The sequence below is a fragment of the Psittacula echo genome, assembly GCF_963264785.1.
Source record: "Psittacula echo genome assembly, chromosome: 16".
Classification (NCBI taxonomy): Eukaryota; Metazoa; Chordata; class Aves; order Psittaciformes; family Psittacidae; genus Psittacula; species Psittacula echo.
Genome location: NC_137752.1, coordinates 8345857 through 8363124, shown reverse-complemented (window position 1 = coordinate 8363124; position 17268 = coordinate 8345857). Strand labels below are relative to the sequence as shown.

The window sequence follows — 17268 nt, the reverse complement described above, 5'->3', positions numbered from 1 at the left end:
GCTGGGGGAAGGTCTGACACTGCAGGGCCCCCGCACCTTGCAGCCTGCTTCCCGAGGGATAAACAACATCCTCCCCCCATTCCCAGCCGCTTCTCCGCTCACACAGACGGGCCCTGTTGCGAGGCAGGTGGGGCAAGCCGGGCTTGACTAATAGTGGAAAATCCAAGAGCATCGGAAAGATAAACAGCCCCAGTCAGATAGTATAAAAGTCCTTTCTCTAACCCACGCCAGGTAAGCCTCAAATGACAGAAACTGTAAAAACATGCTGAGGTTCCCCTGCAGATGGATTAAATTAGCCCTCAAATAAACAGGGGAAGGGATGGCTTGTGCGTCAGGTCTTCCCAAATGTTAATCCCTTTCCTTCCCCAGGCCTCCATCCAACCCTGACCCTTGGCTTTGGGTGAGCACCTACGTGTTCATCTTGCCCAAGTGGACACTGTAGTGTTCCATCTGTGGACGATAACCCAAAATGAACCTGTGATGTGGTGAATGGATGGGATCCCTCTCTCCTAGACCTCCATGATATAGAACCACCAGCTCCACTGTCACCCCAAACTTTTCATCCACTCTTAAAATCCAGTTTTCCATGTCTAAAGGCAAAGAGTGGCTCCCTGGGGTATGCAGTCATTTCAGTAGGTTGGTCACAAGTTTAACCCCAAACTAAGCACTCCGACTTTCTTCTTCTAGAAAATCTATAAACAGAGTTTATACAGGAATGGTAAAGCTCATGAAATGTAGCAGATGATGCTGTCCTATCTGGGAGTTATTCTGAAGGTGTGTAGTGGGAGGTGCTTTTATTTAAGATGGTGCGAAAATGTATCTGAAAGTTGACCTTTAGCTGTTTCCATCTTCAGGAAGCACAGGTCTGATGGGTGAAGGAGAGCAAGGCTTTGCAGCACCAAAGAATCCAAAGAAATCCCCCCCCTACCCAAGAGCAAGACAGTGGACCTGTGCCTTTGCCTTTCCCTGCCATGTTCCCCCACCATGAGTGAAATATTGGACATGACATTTTCAGAGAACCTTAAATATTATTTTAATCTCGAATGTTCTGTTACTGCAAGTGTCAAGTCCAACACTTCTTGTAAATACCTGGAGGACAGCCAGGTCCTGAGAACACAAGAGGTGTTAGGAGCTGAACTTCATTGGTTAAGTACAGGAGAGCCATAGGAGCCAGCGCACTGACTTTCTGTACACTGATTTCTTTGTCTTAACCTGTTGGGTTTTTTTCTTCTTCCCTCCAGAGCGTTGTCTGCACAGCGGGACTCAAGTGGTATCCTCACCCTTCCCTGATCCATTGTGTCAAAGGCTGCGAGGTGAGCTCTCACGTTAGCTCAGGCGGTCCATGGTTGCTCTCCCAAACATTCTGGTAACCATCACTGCAGACACATGGGCTGTAAATGCTGGTTTTCAAGCGGGATAAACAGGCTTTTGCCCTGACTATGTCAGACTGTGGTTGCCTGCATTAGTTTGTACACTCAGTGGTGAAATTGGTGGTTTTCCTAGAGCCGATGGTTGGGTGACTCTCATGGGAGTTAAATGATCAAGGAGCTCAATAACATTGGTAGACCATCAAAATTACCCAGGATCAGGGAATTTCTGGGAAGTTGCAAAAACCTTCAGATGTTTTTCCTTGATTTTGACATCCTATTAGAGGGCTAATTCTTCCCAAGCCCATTTAGGCTTTGAGCATTGGTGATGCCACTGGGTGGATAGTGAGCAAATCACACAACCCTTCACTGTGCACTTCCATCTGAACCAGAGAAAATCCCAGGCAAATGCAGTTACATTTGAGCTGCGATACATTTTGAGAGTCTTGTGTGTTATCTGAAAAAAGCAGTTATGTTGAAGGATGTTGTTTCTGATGGTAACAAAAAAGTCTGAGAAGTGTTAAGATGCTTCCAGCGGTTAAATGGGGCTAGAGCATCTCTCGCTGGGTCATGGTGTTCATGCGGTTTCCATCATGCCCTTGAGTGTCTCACCCATGTCAAGAAGTCAACTCATAGAATAGTTAGGGTTGGAAAGAACCTTAAGATCATCTAGTTCCAACCCCCCTTGTAGTACCTCTGTGAGGCTGGGAAGCTTCATGCCCATTGTAGAAGTGGGGCAGCTCATAAGCAGAGGGGTAGATGGCTACTTTGGTTCCACGGGCAATGGAAGAACTGCGTCTTGACCTCCCACCTCCTGACTTTCTGCAGCACTGACTGTGTTCTCAGCACCCAGTAACCCAATTTTACAAGCACTTTAAAGTTATTTGCCTGGAGTGGCAGAACATGGCACAGAATTCCTAAATGTGACACAAAACTCTAGAACACATTGCTGCGCGACGTGATTTGTCTTGAAGTGAAAGACAGGTTTCCTTCGCATACAAATGTTGGGCCCAAGAGGGTAATAACTCTCCAACAATGTAATAGTTTCTGTCGAGTTGTTCCCTAAATGAAAAGCATTCTGCTGTCAGTGCTTTGAATGTCATAAGCCATCTCACGCATTGCATTCATGCAGGCTGGCTGGGCGCCCCTATTCTCCAAAGAGAGCTAAAATAACATCCAGCAACCATTAAGAAATGCCATTCAGGTGCTGATGCACCACTGGGTAGCCATTCTCCTGCTGGTTAAGGATAGTTGTTACTGAGGCAAAGTTTGCAATGATGTAATAATTTACCAGAAGCCATTATTACTGACATGCTTTTTCTCAGCATTTTCTTCCCTTCCATCATTGTTAATTGCCAGACCCCACTGCATCAATAGGAACTTTCTTCTTTTCATCATTCATTCAGCAGTGTCACTGCATCCCAATCTATCATCTTGGAAGGCTTTGCCCAGACAATTGATAATGGCTTCTAGCATCATTTTTAGAACCCTGATGCTTCCAGGAGCCACGAATGGGCCAGAGCTTGTTCTCTGGCATTGAAATACCATATTCATCAAGCCTTTTATTCATGACTATGGAAATAGGGACTAATAAGCCAGTAGGTCAATTATACTGGGCCATTAAGCTGATACAATCCCTTATGTATTAATATCCTCAGCATTAGGGAGGGTTCCCTGAACAGAAGGCTGTAAGCCGGGCACTACTTTACTCTTGGTGGTCACAGTGGTAACCCAGACTCCTGCTGCAATGTGATTTTTTGTCGCTCCCTAGTGGCAGGAATAGAGGTTTCTGAGTGAGCCCCGTACTCCTCGGCAGCTAATTTGGTTGTTTCAGTAGAAAACCAGCCCCTCTGGACTACCTGCATAGTCCTCCAAAAGCAAAGGAGCACTGTGATAGGCATGAAGCCCTATAAAGACTTCAACATCCGGAGCCTCCAAGGTCTCCCAAATGAGGATTTTGGTACCACAGCAGAATAGATGCTGTTTGTCCCATTCTTCTCCTCCAAAGGACTGACTCGCCTACTCTGTGCCAGTGAAAGGCAAATTTTTCCGCATATTTCTTTTACTGATTTTTCCAGTGTTCATAGGTGTAGGATATAGGCATGGAAAATTAAAGTCAAGCCTTTCTTGACAAGCAGGCAGAGCCAGGCAATACAAGGGAAACATGGAGAAACCTACACAATTTCCTGGGAGGTTGGACAAAGTTTGTGTTTTTGACTATGACCAGGTTGGCATAAAAATATCTCTGCATTTACTTATACATCATTCCCTTTTAACTCTTAGCATATGAATTCAATTGGAAGGACTTTTGCAAGTCAAAGTTTTCGCCTGTATAAAGAAGTCAATCTCTGTGGACGTCACAGTGGAGTTAAGCCAGGTTATAGGGATAGGAGCCTCACCTTGTAACTCTGAGCTCTTGGTCAGCATCTGTAGTATTTGCACGTAGCTGAACAAGTGACATGCAATGAGTCTGTCCCCTCCTGGTAGTCCTGCTGTGGTCCATCATTGCCTGGACTTCATATACCCCAATAGGAATACTTAAACCTGCAAAACATGGGCAGCAATAGCATGCATTTACACCACTGCATAGTTGCCCTAATGGTGAGCACAGCCATGGCTCTGTCTGGGGAGAGCCATGGTTCTCATGGCTGGTTCTTCAGATATCTATCATCAGGGAGATTTTGGTACTGCAATTGCTGCAAAATCCTCCCAAGAAGCCTCCAAAAGGCTCCCCACCTGCTCTTCAATGATGCCTTCTTGTAGGAAAAGTCCCTCGTGTGCTTTTCTCAGTGCAGCATAAATGAATTTTCCAAAGAGCAGATAAAATGGGAATGGCCCCATGAGCCCGTGCATGTAAGACAAAATACAGATATGACTGTGCTCTCTGCTGAGCATCCGTTTCTCTGAGCTTTCATTGCTCCCTGGGATTCTTATATCTGGCAAAGGCCTTTTTGAGCATCAGGCACAGTTTTGACATCCAGGAAAGACTTCTGTACTTGCTGATCAAGAGGGCTTCAAGCCTTTTTGTTAGAACTGTGATTATCAATCAGGTCCTGTGCAGCACATAGACCTAGTGATCACATTGCACAGACTAGTGACCGCATTTTCTTTTCCAAAGTGATTTATGAATTTTACTTAATAGCTCTCCACACCATCCCTCTGAATGATGGCCATTATCCCAGCTCTGAGCTGTGGAGCAGAGGAAGATGACGTGTCATGGCCAAGGTCGAGCTGGGTTACTGGTGGTCAGAGAATGAGAACACATGGTCCCCGTGCTGAGCTCAGACCACTTCCATTTCTCTTTGTGATATGTTTTGTGCCCTCATTGCTGACACATGTTGCATAGTTAGGAGAACTGTGGTGCAAAGTACAGCTATTAAAAGCAAGCCAGTTTTGCTGCTATACATAACCTTCTTCCTATCCCACATAGTTTTGGAAGGTTAGCTTAAAATTATCAAAAGGTGCCACAATTTTACATGCCTTGATGCTGTCTCTGGGCCTAGTCACATTAATATTCCTGAAGCATCATCTTATGTGGGATGTGAAAAGCCAACAAGGGCTCATTTCCCTTCCATCTAGTGTCCCTTTTTTCCTCTCTGCTGCTTTGAAGGGAGAGGGAAATAATTCTCTCTTGCTTTTCAGGGCAGTTGGTAATGTTACAAACTCTATGGCTCCTTCAAGTTGCTCGTCTTCTTTCTGACATATTGTTGCAGGGTTTATTCATGTCCATGCTCTCAGCCTTTTCTGCTTTTTCCTTTTCAGCCTTTCATGGGGGACAATTACTGTGACTCCATCAACAACCGAGCCTTCTGCAACTATGATGGTGGGGACTGCTGTGCCTCAACAGTCAAGACCAAAAAGGTAGGGATGCCCTTCCTTTTTTCACTGGGAATTCCTTCCTGAGCACTGCGTTGTGCTTGGAAAAGAATTATTTTTGCTAGGACAAAGGAGGTCCAAGGTCTCAGAAGGACCTTGAGTCCAGGCATCAGCTCATAGGCACTGGGTTTTTGGTTCATTTTGAAATCCTCTCTTGATAGACATGTGCATTTCTCATCATAACCCACCTTACACCTGTGCAAGGCAGGTTCTGAAGTAGTCAGTGGCATTCATTCATTCTTAACTGTAAATAAACCTTAGCTTCTCTATAGACAAAGGCTGGCTCCCTCCAAAACCCTGGCACATATCTATCAGCAAAGCTACATCTACTGCTCAGGAGCCCTTCACACAGAAACACTGACAAGGGTATATTTGCGTGTCCTGATATCCACTCTCAATGCTCAAAATGGAAACTAAAGGTTAGGAGTCATTAGGAAAAGAACAGAGAGCAAAATGAAAGCATCATTGTAGGTCTGTACTTCGATCTCTATATACCCACATGCACATGGCTCACTGCTGACCATCCCATCTCCTAAAGGACAGAGTGGGACAGAGAATGGTGTGGAGCAGGGCAGCAGGGCCGGGTAGAGATGTGTAATGCCTTCTGCACAGAGACCACATAGACCAGGACCTGCTGCCCTTTCAGAAGAGGCAGTGGGCATGGCGAGCAGCAGAGATTCATAAAAACATTATCTAATGCAGGGAGGAAAATAAACCCCAGTGTTTCTTATCACACAGCAATGAGGGGGTGAACTAATACCTGGAAGCAGGGTCTAAGCAAATGAAAGGCATTTCTTATTTGCACAATGTGCATTTGAATGATGGGATGCATTGCCACTAAGTCACTAAGAACAAAAATATGGTTGAAATCAAAAAGAGAACAGGTATATTTGTGGAGGTTACCTCCTTCGGTGGCCATTAAATCCTCTGATCTAGATGCAGATTCTGGCTCAGGACTATCTAAACCACTAACTGCTTTATCCTGGGGAAGGATCCCTCCATATATCCTTTGCTTTTGTGCTTCTTTTACACCCATTTCTGGCTACTCTTAGAGACAGTGACTGAAGCAGTGGAACCTGTAGTCTGAAGCAATACAACATTTCATGTGTTTCTAACCAGGACAGATTTTAAACTTGTTTCCCAAAGAAAGGAAAGAAAATCTTAGCTTCTGTCATGTGAGATTTTTACCTTGTCTTCAAGACTTGAGTGTGCATCAGAGCGACAACCCAGCTATGTTAAGTATCTGATATATATGGCTAACACTTCAAATCTTGAGGGAGCTTCGCTCAGCAGACATCATTCATTTCACTCATCTGAGGAAGAAGCTCCTCTCTACCACAGCTGTGGTAATGAATGAAGACCTCTCTGCAGGGAACAGTCCTATCTAAGACAGCTTCAGCCAGAAGCTTCTTTTCCTTGGTTCCACCAAAGATCTCTTACCAATAGAGCTCTGTGGGCTATCTCTGGCCCATGTGGGAACACTGGGAAAGGGAAGTGGACATGTGTTCCAAGTGGAAGGACTTCATTTCTCCACTGGGGAAGAAGTAGTTTTCCTAAATGTGCCTTTTTGGGCAAATATCCCCTGTATTGCTGTGTTTCTTTCGTGAGGCACATGCTGGGAGGGAAGCAGAGGCAGGTGAGCTTCTCTGTTCCCCAAGGATGGAGTAGAGCATGGAGACACCATACAGGGCTCCCTGCTGAATCCACTACTGCAGAGATGAGCAGGGTGACAGGCAGCAAATTGTCTTCAGTGCCATCTCCAAGAAGAGATTCCCATCTCTGGCTGCTTTTCCACCTCCTTGGGAGAAGCAACCTAAGGGCAAGCTCAGGTTGCTCATTGACCTCACATGCCCACCAGCTAGGAGGGCAGAGCTGGAAGTGCCCAGTAGCTCAGCATGGGTAGGTCTTCTCCTCCAACAACAGCCTGCTTGGGAAACTTTATCTCGCTGCCTCCAGGCTTGAGGATGAAAAACCCCAAGAGGTGCCAGAGGAATGGAACTGAGGTGGCTGGGATAGGACCGACCCAAATCAGCCCCATCAAGACAAGAGCGTATCGCCAGGGTGGGGATGGGACTGAAACACGAGAGATGTGAGTGCCAAATTGATGGGGAAACGGATAGGATTAAGGTTTGGGATAATTTATTACTGGACAGGGAGCTGAGACACAGTGGGATCTGTACAGAGTTATGAGCACTTACCAGCCAGGCGAGTCACTCTCAAAGTATCTGGCTGCTTCACTGCCACCCAGAAACCGAGTGACCACCCAAGAGGGGGAAAGCACTTGTAGCCCACTTGGTTACTGGTTTCTGTGCTAAACATGCCCAGTGCAAAGGGCAAGTGGTTCAGAGACAGGCAGCTGGTCACACATCTGATGGGTTTCCTCACAGAGGCGGAGGTTTTGGAGGTAAGTCTTAGGTCTTCTTCCACTGACTTCACTGGGAGTTGTATCCTTGTGAACAGGGGAATTGGAGTGACCCTAGGCTGTCCTTTAGAAACACCCATCCTAGCGATCACGCGGGTTGAGGGCTGAACCACAGAGCCCATTGCTTCCTCTGCACGCATTCAACTTCCCAAATCTCTCTCCCAAAATACCCAACAGCATCCCAGGAGCTGAACAAAGCTCTCGGGAGAAGCGAGAAAACCACCTTTTCCTCAGGCCTTCCGTGCCAAAAACAAGATGCTAAGTCCCAGTTTATTACATTTATAGGGTAAAGGGGGGAATAATAACCCAAGCAGGGTCAGAGCCGAAGAGGCAGCACCTCTCTGCCTGCAAAGCGGCCGCCGCCACCTGCGGCAGCAGCCCTGGGGCTCAGCTCTGCGAGTGATTTTCCCGTCTGAGGCCTTTGACTGAGACCAGATTTCAGGCCAGGCTGTTCAAATACAGCCCTCCCTTTGAAGAGGTTTATGAGTGGAGTGTTACAGGAGATATTCCAAAGGGAAAAACAATGAAAGGTGAGAGAAAAGGGAGCTGAATAAAAATACTCCGCATACCAAATCCTTCCAGCACAGTTTGCCACCTACTTAAAAAGGCACAGTTTTAAAATACACGTTGGGTGTAAAAGCCAAAAACCTGGAGGAGACGTAGGGAGGGGCGAGTCCAGCTCTCTTAATTCCAATACCAGATGAGGATGTATTTTCATTCGGTTGTAGAAAGAGCGAGACACATGAAAGAGCCTGCTTTGCTCCTTTCCTTTCAGGGTTACATACTATGTGGCAGATGTGTCAGTCTTTTAAAGCCCCTGCAAGTTTACCCATAAATGTCTAACATTTATGCAACACCTGTTTTTCTCCCAAAATGTCACAGGACATTTTACAAGCTTGAGATTTATCATCTTTTCACCGTTGCAGCCATTGCCGAGGTGACACATGGTTCACATTTAAACAGAACATAGCAACTCCACACATTATTTTAGGAAAGGGCTGAAGATTAACATTGCATCATGTGAAGATTCAGGAGTTAACAGTCAAGTAAAAGCTGGTTGCAGATCTTTAATGTCCGCGAACTGTCAAGACTGAGTTTCACTGCAATCCCACCACCCTCCCAAACGCACTCTCAGCTGCACACAATGCTGTGAACCAGGCTGCGTGAAAGCAAAATTACTCCTCAACCCATATTCGCTTTCACGCTGAGCCTTCTTATTTCGCGTGAGATTTTGCACGCTCCTGTTTTGTTGCCCTGAAAATGCACCAGGGACTTCCATGAGGCAGTCGCTTAGGCCATGTTTTCCCTTTGCATTTGAGCGTTAGCAGCAAATGACCTTGTGCATTTCTGCAGCGAGAGGGGAACAGAGCGGTGTGACTTATCTGACCAACCGCCGACTAATCAGCACTGCTGCTTAGATAGGGAATAATGAGTATTTGCCCTGTGCTACTCACAGTCAGGCTAGGGAGCTTAAAAGAAATCATTAAAGCTCTCTTCTGAATGCTACAAATGGCAGCGAATAAATTCACTTATATTCTGGGCATAAATTGGAGGCAACCACAGTCAGCAAGCGGGAAAAAGAGGCATTCATCAGCTTAATTATTTGTTGGGCGCTAATTGATCAGCATCCCCCTGCAGCGGGAGGGAAGCCAGGGCCGGCCCAGGGACAAGTGCCACCCAAGGAAGCAGGGACACGGGTCCTGCAGTGCCTCATGGGACAGGTGGGGAGCATGGGGCCAGTGTTTGGGTTTGCAGCTGGGGCAGGGGACGGGGCTGCACTGCTCACAGCTTGCCCTGTGCGTGACCCAGGAGCAGCTTTGAGAGACAGGAAGGCCATTGCCAGCCAGCCTCCAAGGGAGGGAAAGCTTCTGTTGTGTATCTGGAGGGGATAAAGTCTTCCGTGAAGGACAAAGCAAAATCCCATCTCCTTTTAATCTTCCTACCCTCCTGACCCAGCACAGGTTGCCAGCTCCCTTCTGCCTGGCTGCTCTAGGAAGCTGCTGCTTGCTTTGTATCCTGCCACAGATAAAAGAAGATGCTACTTTTGAAAACATTAAATACGTGACACTGCTAAAGTGGGAAAAATAAATAACTTGGGCATAACTGGCTCTCTCTGGCCTGGCGGCTGCCTGCGAGTTGCTCCTGGGGTGTGTGGTTGCAGGGAGAGAGGCTGTGGCTATTTCTTTCTGATTCATCTCAGGGAATCTCTCCATTCACTGTTCTCCTTCACTTCTTTTCTCTTCCCCTTCCCTTTTACACGTTTTCCCTGGACAAAGCTGTCTAGAAAAGCCTTGCAGAAATGGAAATGTCTCTCTTTAGGCCCTGCTCACGCACGTTGTTCCAGGCTTTAAGCAAATCACAGATTTGCTTCAAATCTGATCCCTGCAGATTTAAAACCAAGAATTTTGCTGGTTTAAAATCCCCCCAACTTAAGCCGTTTGAAAAGGTGAACTTTCATCTGTCTTTCCTCTCTGCCTTCCCTTTTCGTCACGGAAGGAGTAAACCTACAGCTCCCATGAGAAAAACCTGTCTCAGTCAGTTAGCACCCAGGTTTTCCCTCAACCGCTTTGCCCCATAGCACTTAGAAAAGAGAAAGAAAAATCATCCCACCCCTTCAGCCTCTTGACATTTCTGTCCAACACCTTGGAGAGGAAAACCAGCAAGTGCCTCAGCGGAAAACAAATGAGGACTTGCGGTAGATAGAGGACTGTGTGGGATTCATCCCAAGCTTTGCTTATCTAAAAGATAGGCAAGTTATCAAAACCTCTTCAGAGACTTTATGGCCGAGAATTCAAGGCCTGAAGAAAGGAGCTTTGAACTAAGGGGCTGCTGCTGGCTCCAGCAGGGATTTCCCAAGGCTGTCGCTGTCTCCTCAGAAAGGGGGGTCTGCTACACTCCTGTCCCAAGAACAGAAATAACCACTTCTTGGTATTTTGGAGATACAAGCACCTTTCCCCAGGCCTCTAACTGCAACACAGACCTGTCTTGAGGAATCTCAGATCTTGCTCCATCGGCAGAACGTGGTTTTGAGGCAGCTGGTGCAATTAGCAGCCTAAATGACCACCTTGGCTGAAGAAATTCTGCTTATCCAGAAGAACTGATGCTCCTGCCAGGATGCTGCTCCCAACAACTTGAATGTTCCCAGCTGGGTGTGTTTGTCAGCTCTATAATTAGCTGGCGAGATACAATGAATGGTGGGTGAGCAACAGAGGAAGGAAGGATGCAATGTGAAGTGTTGCTTCATGCCTCTGGAAGCTCTGCTGCATGCTCCAAGCACGCTGGGTCACCCAGGCCCATGGGTGAACTCAATTCCCCATGAGCTGCTGGTCGCAGCCTCGGTGGCTCGCTGTTTGCCATGTGAGGAGTGTTTTCAGTCATGGTTGGTTGGGATGGGAGCTTATTTTGGGGCTCAGAGCTATTGGTTTCATAATCGTTCAGGGAGGCTTTCCAGGCGGCAATAAATTAAAAGCAGTGATGGTAGTAGCACATGTTGCCTATCCTGCGAGAACGTTCTTGGCTTCAAAGGACATGGGGCTTCCCACAACATACAGCGTTCCCAGGGGATGTGCTAGTAGAGGGTGTTTGCTTTGCTATCCAACCTCACTTCATTAGCAAGTGTTACAAGAACCAGCGAACAAACCTTCCCTGCTCCACCGCCAGTTGTTTGGCCTCTGGGTGGCCTGGCTCCTATTAAGACTTTGGTGATTATTTAGACTAATTACATTCATGTTTGCACAATCAGTAGCACGAGGGTAGGAAGCGCAGCTGATTGCTGAGCAACTGAGCTCCGTGTGGTTTGGCACCCGGGCTCCCTCGCTGCGGGCAGGCAGGGATGATGCGGGGATCCGTGCGGGCAGGGCTTTCCTGGGAATCCCTGCTGGCTTTGGGCCATCCTGCTTCCACCAGTTCTGGTGAGCCTGCTCCCAGTTCACACCCGATAGAGACAGAGGAGGATCTGTTGGGTTCAGCTGAGCTGTGTCTTGTTCCACCGCGTCTGCTGGCTTCAGCGGGTGGAAGCCTGGTTTATGGCGGGGCAGTGAATTAAAGTTCAAGCCTTCAAGACTGTTTGTGCTGCACAGAGAGGAGAGCTTCATCTTCGCCTTTCCCAGGCCCTCCGGAGCGGTGCCCTAGGTGTGAACCTGCATACCAGCACCGAGTTAAAAGGGGGCTCGCTCTTGTTCCGTTATCTCCAAACAGCCCTGGTGACCTCAGTGCCGAAAACCACCAAGAAGACCCTCACAAGATGCATTTTTGTCCCACAAGGGCCTTGCCGGGGAACAGAACACTCCCAGTGTTTGAGCAGAGAGGGTCTCGGGAGGCGCGGGGCTGCGGCACTCGGCACAGCCTGCCACGCTTATCTCGGCACGCCGCGCTCGCCCGCAGCGCCTCTGTCTGCAGCGGGGCCTTCAGGTTCCCTGTTAGGCTTGTCTGGGACATTTCGCAAACACTTCAGGCCTGAAATCTAACAACAGGCTGTTTCCCAACACTTTGCAGCCCTCGTCCCCTGCTTCCCCCTCGCCTCCAACCCACCCCGGGCCTGATTCTGCCCGCCCTGGTGCTGCTTTGATGGGGTCAGCCCGATACGAGCCTCTGTGAGGGATGAGCTCCGACCCTTTGCAGGACTGTTTCCCATCCCTGCCTGTACATGTATGGGATTTCTCCTGTCAGCATTCCCACCAGTTCCCTATAGACTGGCCTTTCTCAGCTGGGATCTGCCTTGGGATGTCACCAGCCTCTTCAGATAGGTGCCATTTAGCGAGGATTTGTGGCTTCTCACTGAATTCATGACCTCGACCCTAGTTCTGCGCTGGTCTGTTGTATCATTGTCTTTGTTCCCATAGTTGGGAGCATGGCATCAAGGACAAATGCAGCCTTGTTTCCAGGAGGGAGCTTGGGTTTTATCCATGGTCTCATGGGAAAGGATGCTTAGGGGTCCCATTCCTTTGTGGAGAGTGGAAGTGAGGGTTCATAGCGCTGCACAGCATGCAGCATGTGTCGGTCAAGGTGGAGGTGTCTCAGATCTCCTGTGCATCACACCCTGGTGTCTGTGCTAGTCCTGCCTAGGCCACAATCCTATACCTGCTGCAATTGCTCCTTCTGGCTCCATCACACTTCTGCAGTGACAGACATGACTTAGGTTGTGTCTGTCGAAGATAGATGGGTCTATGGTTTAAGTGACCCACATCACCCTGAGTGCTGTTGATCCACAGCTCTGTTGTGGATCATACACAGGAGATGTGTGTGTGTGTGTGTATGTGTGTGTGTACAGGCTGTGCGTAGGTATGTGGAGCTGTGTTCTCCAGTTTTGCCTTTGCAACCTATTTTAGTTAGTCTAAGGAGGCAATATTGTGCATTACTTCATCGATGACCAAGCCAGGCTCTAAGTTTAATTCTTAGCCTTTTCTCCCTGCTCTCCTAAATAGTAGCCAGGTTTTCTATGAGGGGAGATAGATGTAGGTGAAATGCAGGAAGGAAGAAGAGCCAATTCTTTAATACTGGCTTTACAATGGGTATCTCTGGAAATACCAGTACAGGTCATATATTCTGCTAATGAGTTGGGCTTTCACAGGCCTATTTAAAAAGAAAAGAAGCACTTCATCTTGGAGTATGTAGATCTGGGCTCCACACCTAAATGGGCTATCATTCAGATAAAGGTTCAGCATTTATTATTCTTAGCACATCCAGCAGCTTTATTCATGGCTCTGTACTCCAGAGGGCTATCACTGTGTGAGCCCAGGGCCAGAGACACTCCTTCTTCTAAGGGGTTTTAATGGTTTCTCTCAATTGGGTACTTGTGGCAATCCTGGTGGATGCTGTGTGGGGGTTAGGTGCCCTAAATACCTGTGGAAATCAGGTCCCTGGGGAACTCAAATGTGTATTGTAGATGTTGTTTAAAGTGGAAACCCTGTATTACTGCTAAGTGTTTGGAGAATTTTCTCTTGTCTAATATGACCGTGGATGTGCTCATTACCCATAGAAATCTCTGCCTTTTCACATAATAGAAAACTGATCTCTGGAGCTCACTGCCATAAGACAAAACAATTCATCTATCTGGACAATGGCACTGTAAAAATCAGATTACATAAAAAAGCTCTGTAAGGGACATAAAGTGAATAAGACTAATCTGATCAGGAAGGAACCCTCTTACAGTGGGGCTACCCACTGCTGTGAGCTGCTGCTGAGCCATGAAACTGTCTGCTCTCCCCTGCCCCAGAGAGAAAGCTTCTGCTCTTCTGTCCATGTCAATATTAGGAGACCGGAGGGTTTCTAGAGGACACCACACAGCAAGACATTTCTTCTCTGGTGGCTCCTTCTCACCAGAAATTGGCTGCGATGTAGTGGCAATGTCATAGTGGTTTATGTGCACCTTTTGTTCTGGTTGCTCCAGTGCTGAGCACACACTCTTCAGTGACCTGTAAGAAATCCAAAGGGGGAAATGGGGGACTTGCAAGGAGAAATGGGAGGACAGAGGATGAACAAGGTAGATCACTTCAAGGCAATACCAAACTCATGTCACTCTCTCTAAGGCCACTGCTTCAGCACAGCCCGCAGGGTAGGTTTGGGGAGTGTGAGCTCATAGTTTGGAGCCATAGCCATGCAGGGCTTTTCCTCTTGGCTCCTATGTTCCCATAAGTGAAATGTCCCTGCACGTCCCAACACCTTTGGGGTCTCCATGCCTGCAACACGTTTCCCTGCCCCACTTGTGCATGGAGAGCAGCAAAGTGCAGTAGGATGTGATGGCTAATTTCAGCCACTACTGAGATGCCTGAGCTGGGTGTATGGTTATCCGGTGCTCACTGCAAGATCCACCTTCCCTGTGAGCCTGTCTCTTTGAATACCTTTTTTAGGCTGTTGCAGACACAGTGAATCCAAGGCAGGGAGAGGAAAAAGCTTGATTAAGACAAATGAAAGAAGCAGGTTCCCAACTCTCTCCTCCAACCAGTAACTTTGTTGTAGGATTTTTAAAGTCAAAAGGAGGATTTTTAAAGTCAAAATCAGTGCCAAATCCAGACTGAACTGAATGATTTAGGATAAAAAATAAGAATAGGGGAAAACTCCAGACTTATTTAAATGGTTTTGTTTGAGCATTTTCTAAGTGAAATAGATTTTTATTTCAAGACATAATTTTTGCTCAAAGGTCAAACCTGAACTGTAGCAGAGATCTGAAACCAAAATGTTTCCTTCTACACTGAGCAGAAAAAGTCAATGTTTTCTTCATGTATCTTTTCTTTTTTCAATATTTTAATTCAGTCATTAAACAATCCCTCCTCAGCCTCCTCCCTAAGCCCCATTGTTTGCAGACTTCTCTGTTTTCCTATCTAAGAATATTCATAACACTGTGATATGAGACAGTCTTGCTCTGGCTGGCTGCTGTTGGATGAAGTGACCCTTAAGCTCCTATTGTTTTCTGCAGTTTATAAACTTCTTCAGTTTCTAATTATTTCAATTCATTTGCTTTTGACTTTTGGGACTGTCTCTTCTCTTTGCAACCTCCACATTTGCACAATTGCAGATTCAAATCATTCGCTGGTTATTTAGCGCGCAAGCCACCAAGGCCATGGCTTGAATAAGAGTCATCACCCTGTTCTACCTGGTCTTCTGGCAATGAAGTCAAAAGCAAGGGGGGGAGGCTGTCTAAACCCTAATGGGGTGATGAGCCTTGGCTATCTAATGTCTCTGTCAGCATGTCCCTGCCTTAGGCTCCCCAGTTGTGAAATAAAGATCCACACCCCTCCATCCCGTTCTTGTGTGCGTCAGGAGAAAGGCACGCTAGAGATGGACATGCGGGGACACGTATGGAAGGTCTAGGTGGAAATGACAGCTCTGTGCTCACACACGGTGCTAGCTCCACATTCCTAGATGTGCTGTTGATGATACATAGGTAACAGGCAGACTCAGGATTCATAGCCTGGAGAAAAGTGTTTATGAAAGAGAGAGCAAACATGCGGCAGCACGGCCAAGAGAAGCAGAAGGAGCGTGCGTGCATGCAGTCCTCGCCAGGAACGTTGGAACAGGTTGTGGCACTGCCTTGGAAGGGGTGTAAAGGAGAGGAATGAGGTCACTGCTCAGTCTGTGCAGATGGGAGAAGTTCTTGGGAATTCACTTCAGGGCAAGCAAGGCACCGTCCCACTGCCACCCTCTTTTCTTTATGTAAAGGCTGTGATGTGATAAGCCAAAATCAACTCCACTAGCCAGGTCTGCAGGCTGTTGTTTCAGCTCCTTCCCACTCCAGGGAGATCGTGGACAGATGACAGCTCATGCATGCAGAAGCCTCTTGCGTGCATTCCTTTGCCATTCCCCAGTGCCCTTTAGCTGCGTTTCTTGACCTTAAAACACAACAGGTATTTAGAGAAGTCTCTGCTGGACTGCACCTTCACTGATGTGCCAGGTAGTGTTTGATTCAGTTCCTGAGGAACTGGAACCAAGAACGTTCATGCTTCAATGCATAGATGGACTTGGCACTCAAGCAGCGTCCCAAGCTGTAGGGTAAAATGCTACCCTACAGCAGGGAGATTACGGCCTAGGTTCACCAAACCCCCAGGCTGAGTAGAAGTGCATGGGGAGGTTGGAGTTGGGACCTGCTGTGGTGTTTGGTGAGCATTTGAGTTGGCCATGGGAGATGAGGGGTCAACTTTGCTGTCATTTAGTGTTTGTAACCTTCGGAGTAAAGATAGCTTTCCAGAGGAGGCTGGAGGTGTAATAGAATCCAAGCATTGTGGTAAGTACCCCAAAAAGCCCTTGAATTGCCTGAGAAGCACATGCTCCCAGCCAGCTACATTCATGTGCTTAATATGAACTGTTAAGGGAGTATCTGCTGACCAGTAACTTCATGAGTGAGTTGAACAGCTTCTTCTTTGCATTTCTTGCAGCCTGTTTTATGGACAGGTAGCTCACCTGAGGCCTCAGTGCACCACCACCTCAGCACTAAAATCACTGTAGAGATAACATAGCTGAAGGCTGCGTCTGATCTCTGAAGATACCACTCCAGAGGTCTCATTTGTTCTCCAGGGTGCTGTAGTTGCAATTCCCTCCTTCATGTCTTTGTGTCTTTGGTTGCTTTTCCCAGGTTACTCCCTTCCCTATGTCCTGTGACCTCCAAGGAGAATGTGCTTGCCGGGACCCCAACGCCCAAGAGCACAATCAGAAAGACCTCCGTGGCTTCAGTCTTGGGTAATGCCAAGTGACATGGAAAGGAGGACCACACTGCTCAAGGCAGGCTAGGAGAGACACCACATCCCTTTTGGTATCGTTTTTAACATTTAGCTGCTCAACTGGATGGCATTTCTGCACCAGGGACCCTTAGATTCAACCAGTCTGCCTTTAATTTTTGTCCAAGGAGAACTCAAAAGTAGGGGTTTATGTATTAACTATATCTTAAATAGTGATGACGAGAAACAAACAACCAAGAGTCAAGTCGAGAAGACTTTTCATGTATCAAAACAGCATGTTATGCCCACCTAATTTGAACAGTTCATATTTAGATTCAAGGCGAGAAACAAGCTATTTATGTACACATATTTATAGAAATAAGTAGAGAAAGAGAGAAAGAGTGAGAGATGATGATCAACGCAAAAACACTTTCCCCTCCCCAGCACTCACAAC

At 47.2% G+C, this 17268-nt stretch overlaps 1 protein-coding gene across 1 annotated transcript in view; it reads left to right on the top strand.

Annotated features, from left to right (window-relative positions):
- Positions 1 to 16840, top strand: part of PAPPA (pappalysin 1) — a gene marked incomplete at its 3' end in the record, with an annotated part of 179345 nt that extends 162505 nt beyond the window's left edge. The window contains exons 20-22 of the mRNA XM_080630817.1: positions 1242 to 1313; positions 5130 to 5228; positions 16733 to 16840. Of these exons, the coding sequence (XP_080486943.1) occupies positions 1242 to 1313; positions 5130 to 5228; positions 16733 to 16840 (279 nt within the window). The remainder of the gene's footprint in view (positions 1 to 1241; positions 1314 to 5129; positions 5229 to 16732) is intronic.
- Between the last annotated feature and the right edge of the window lie 428 nt (positions 16841 to 17268).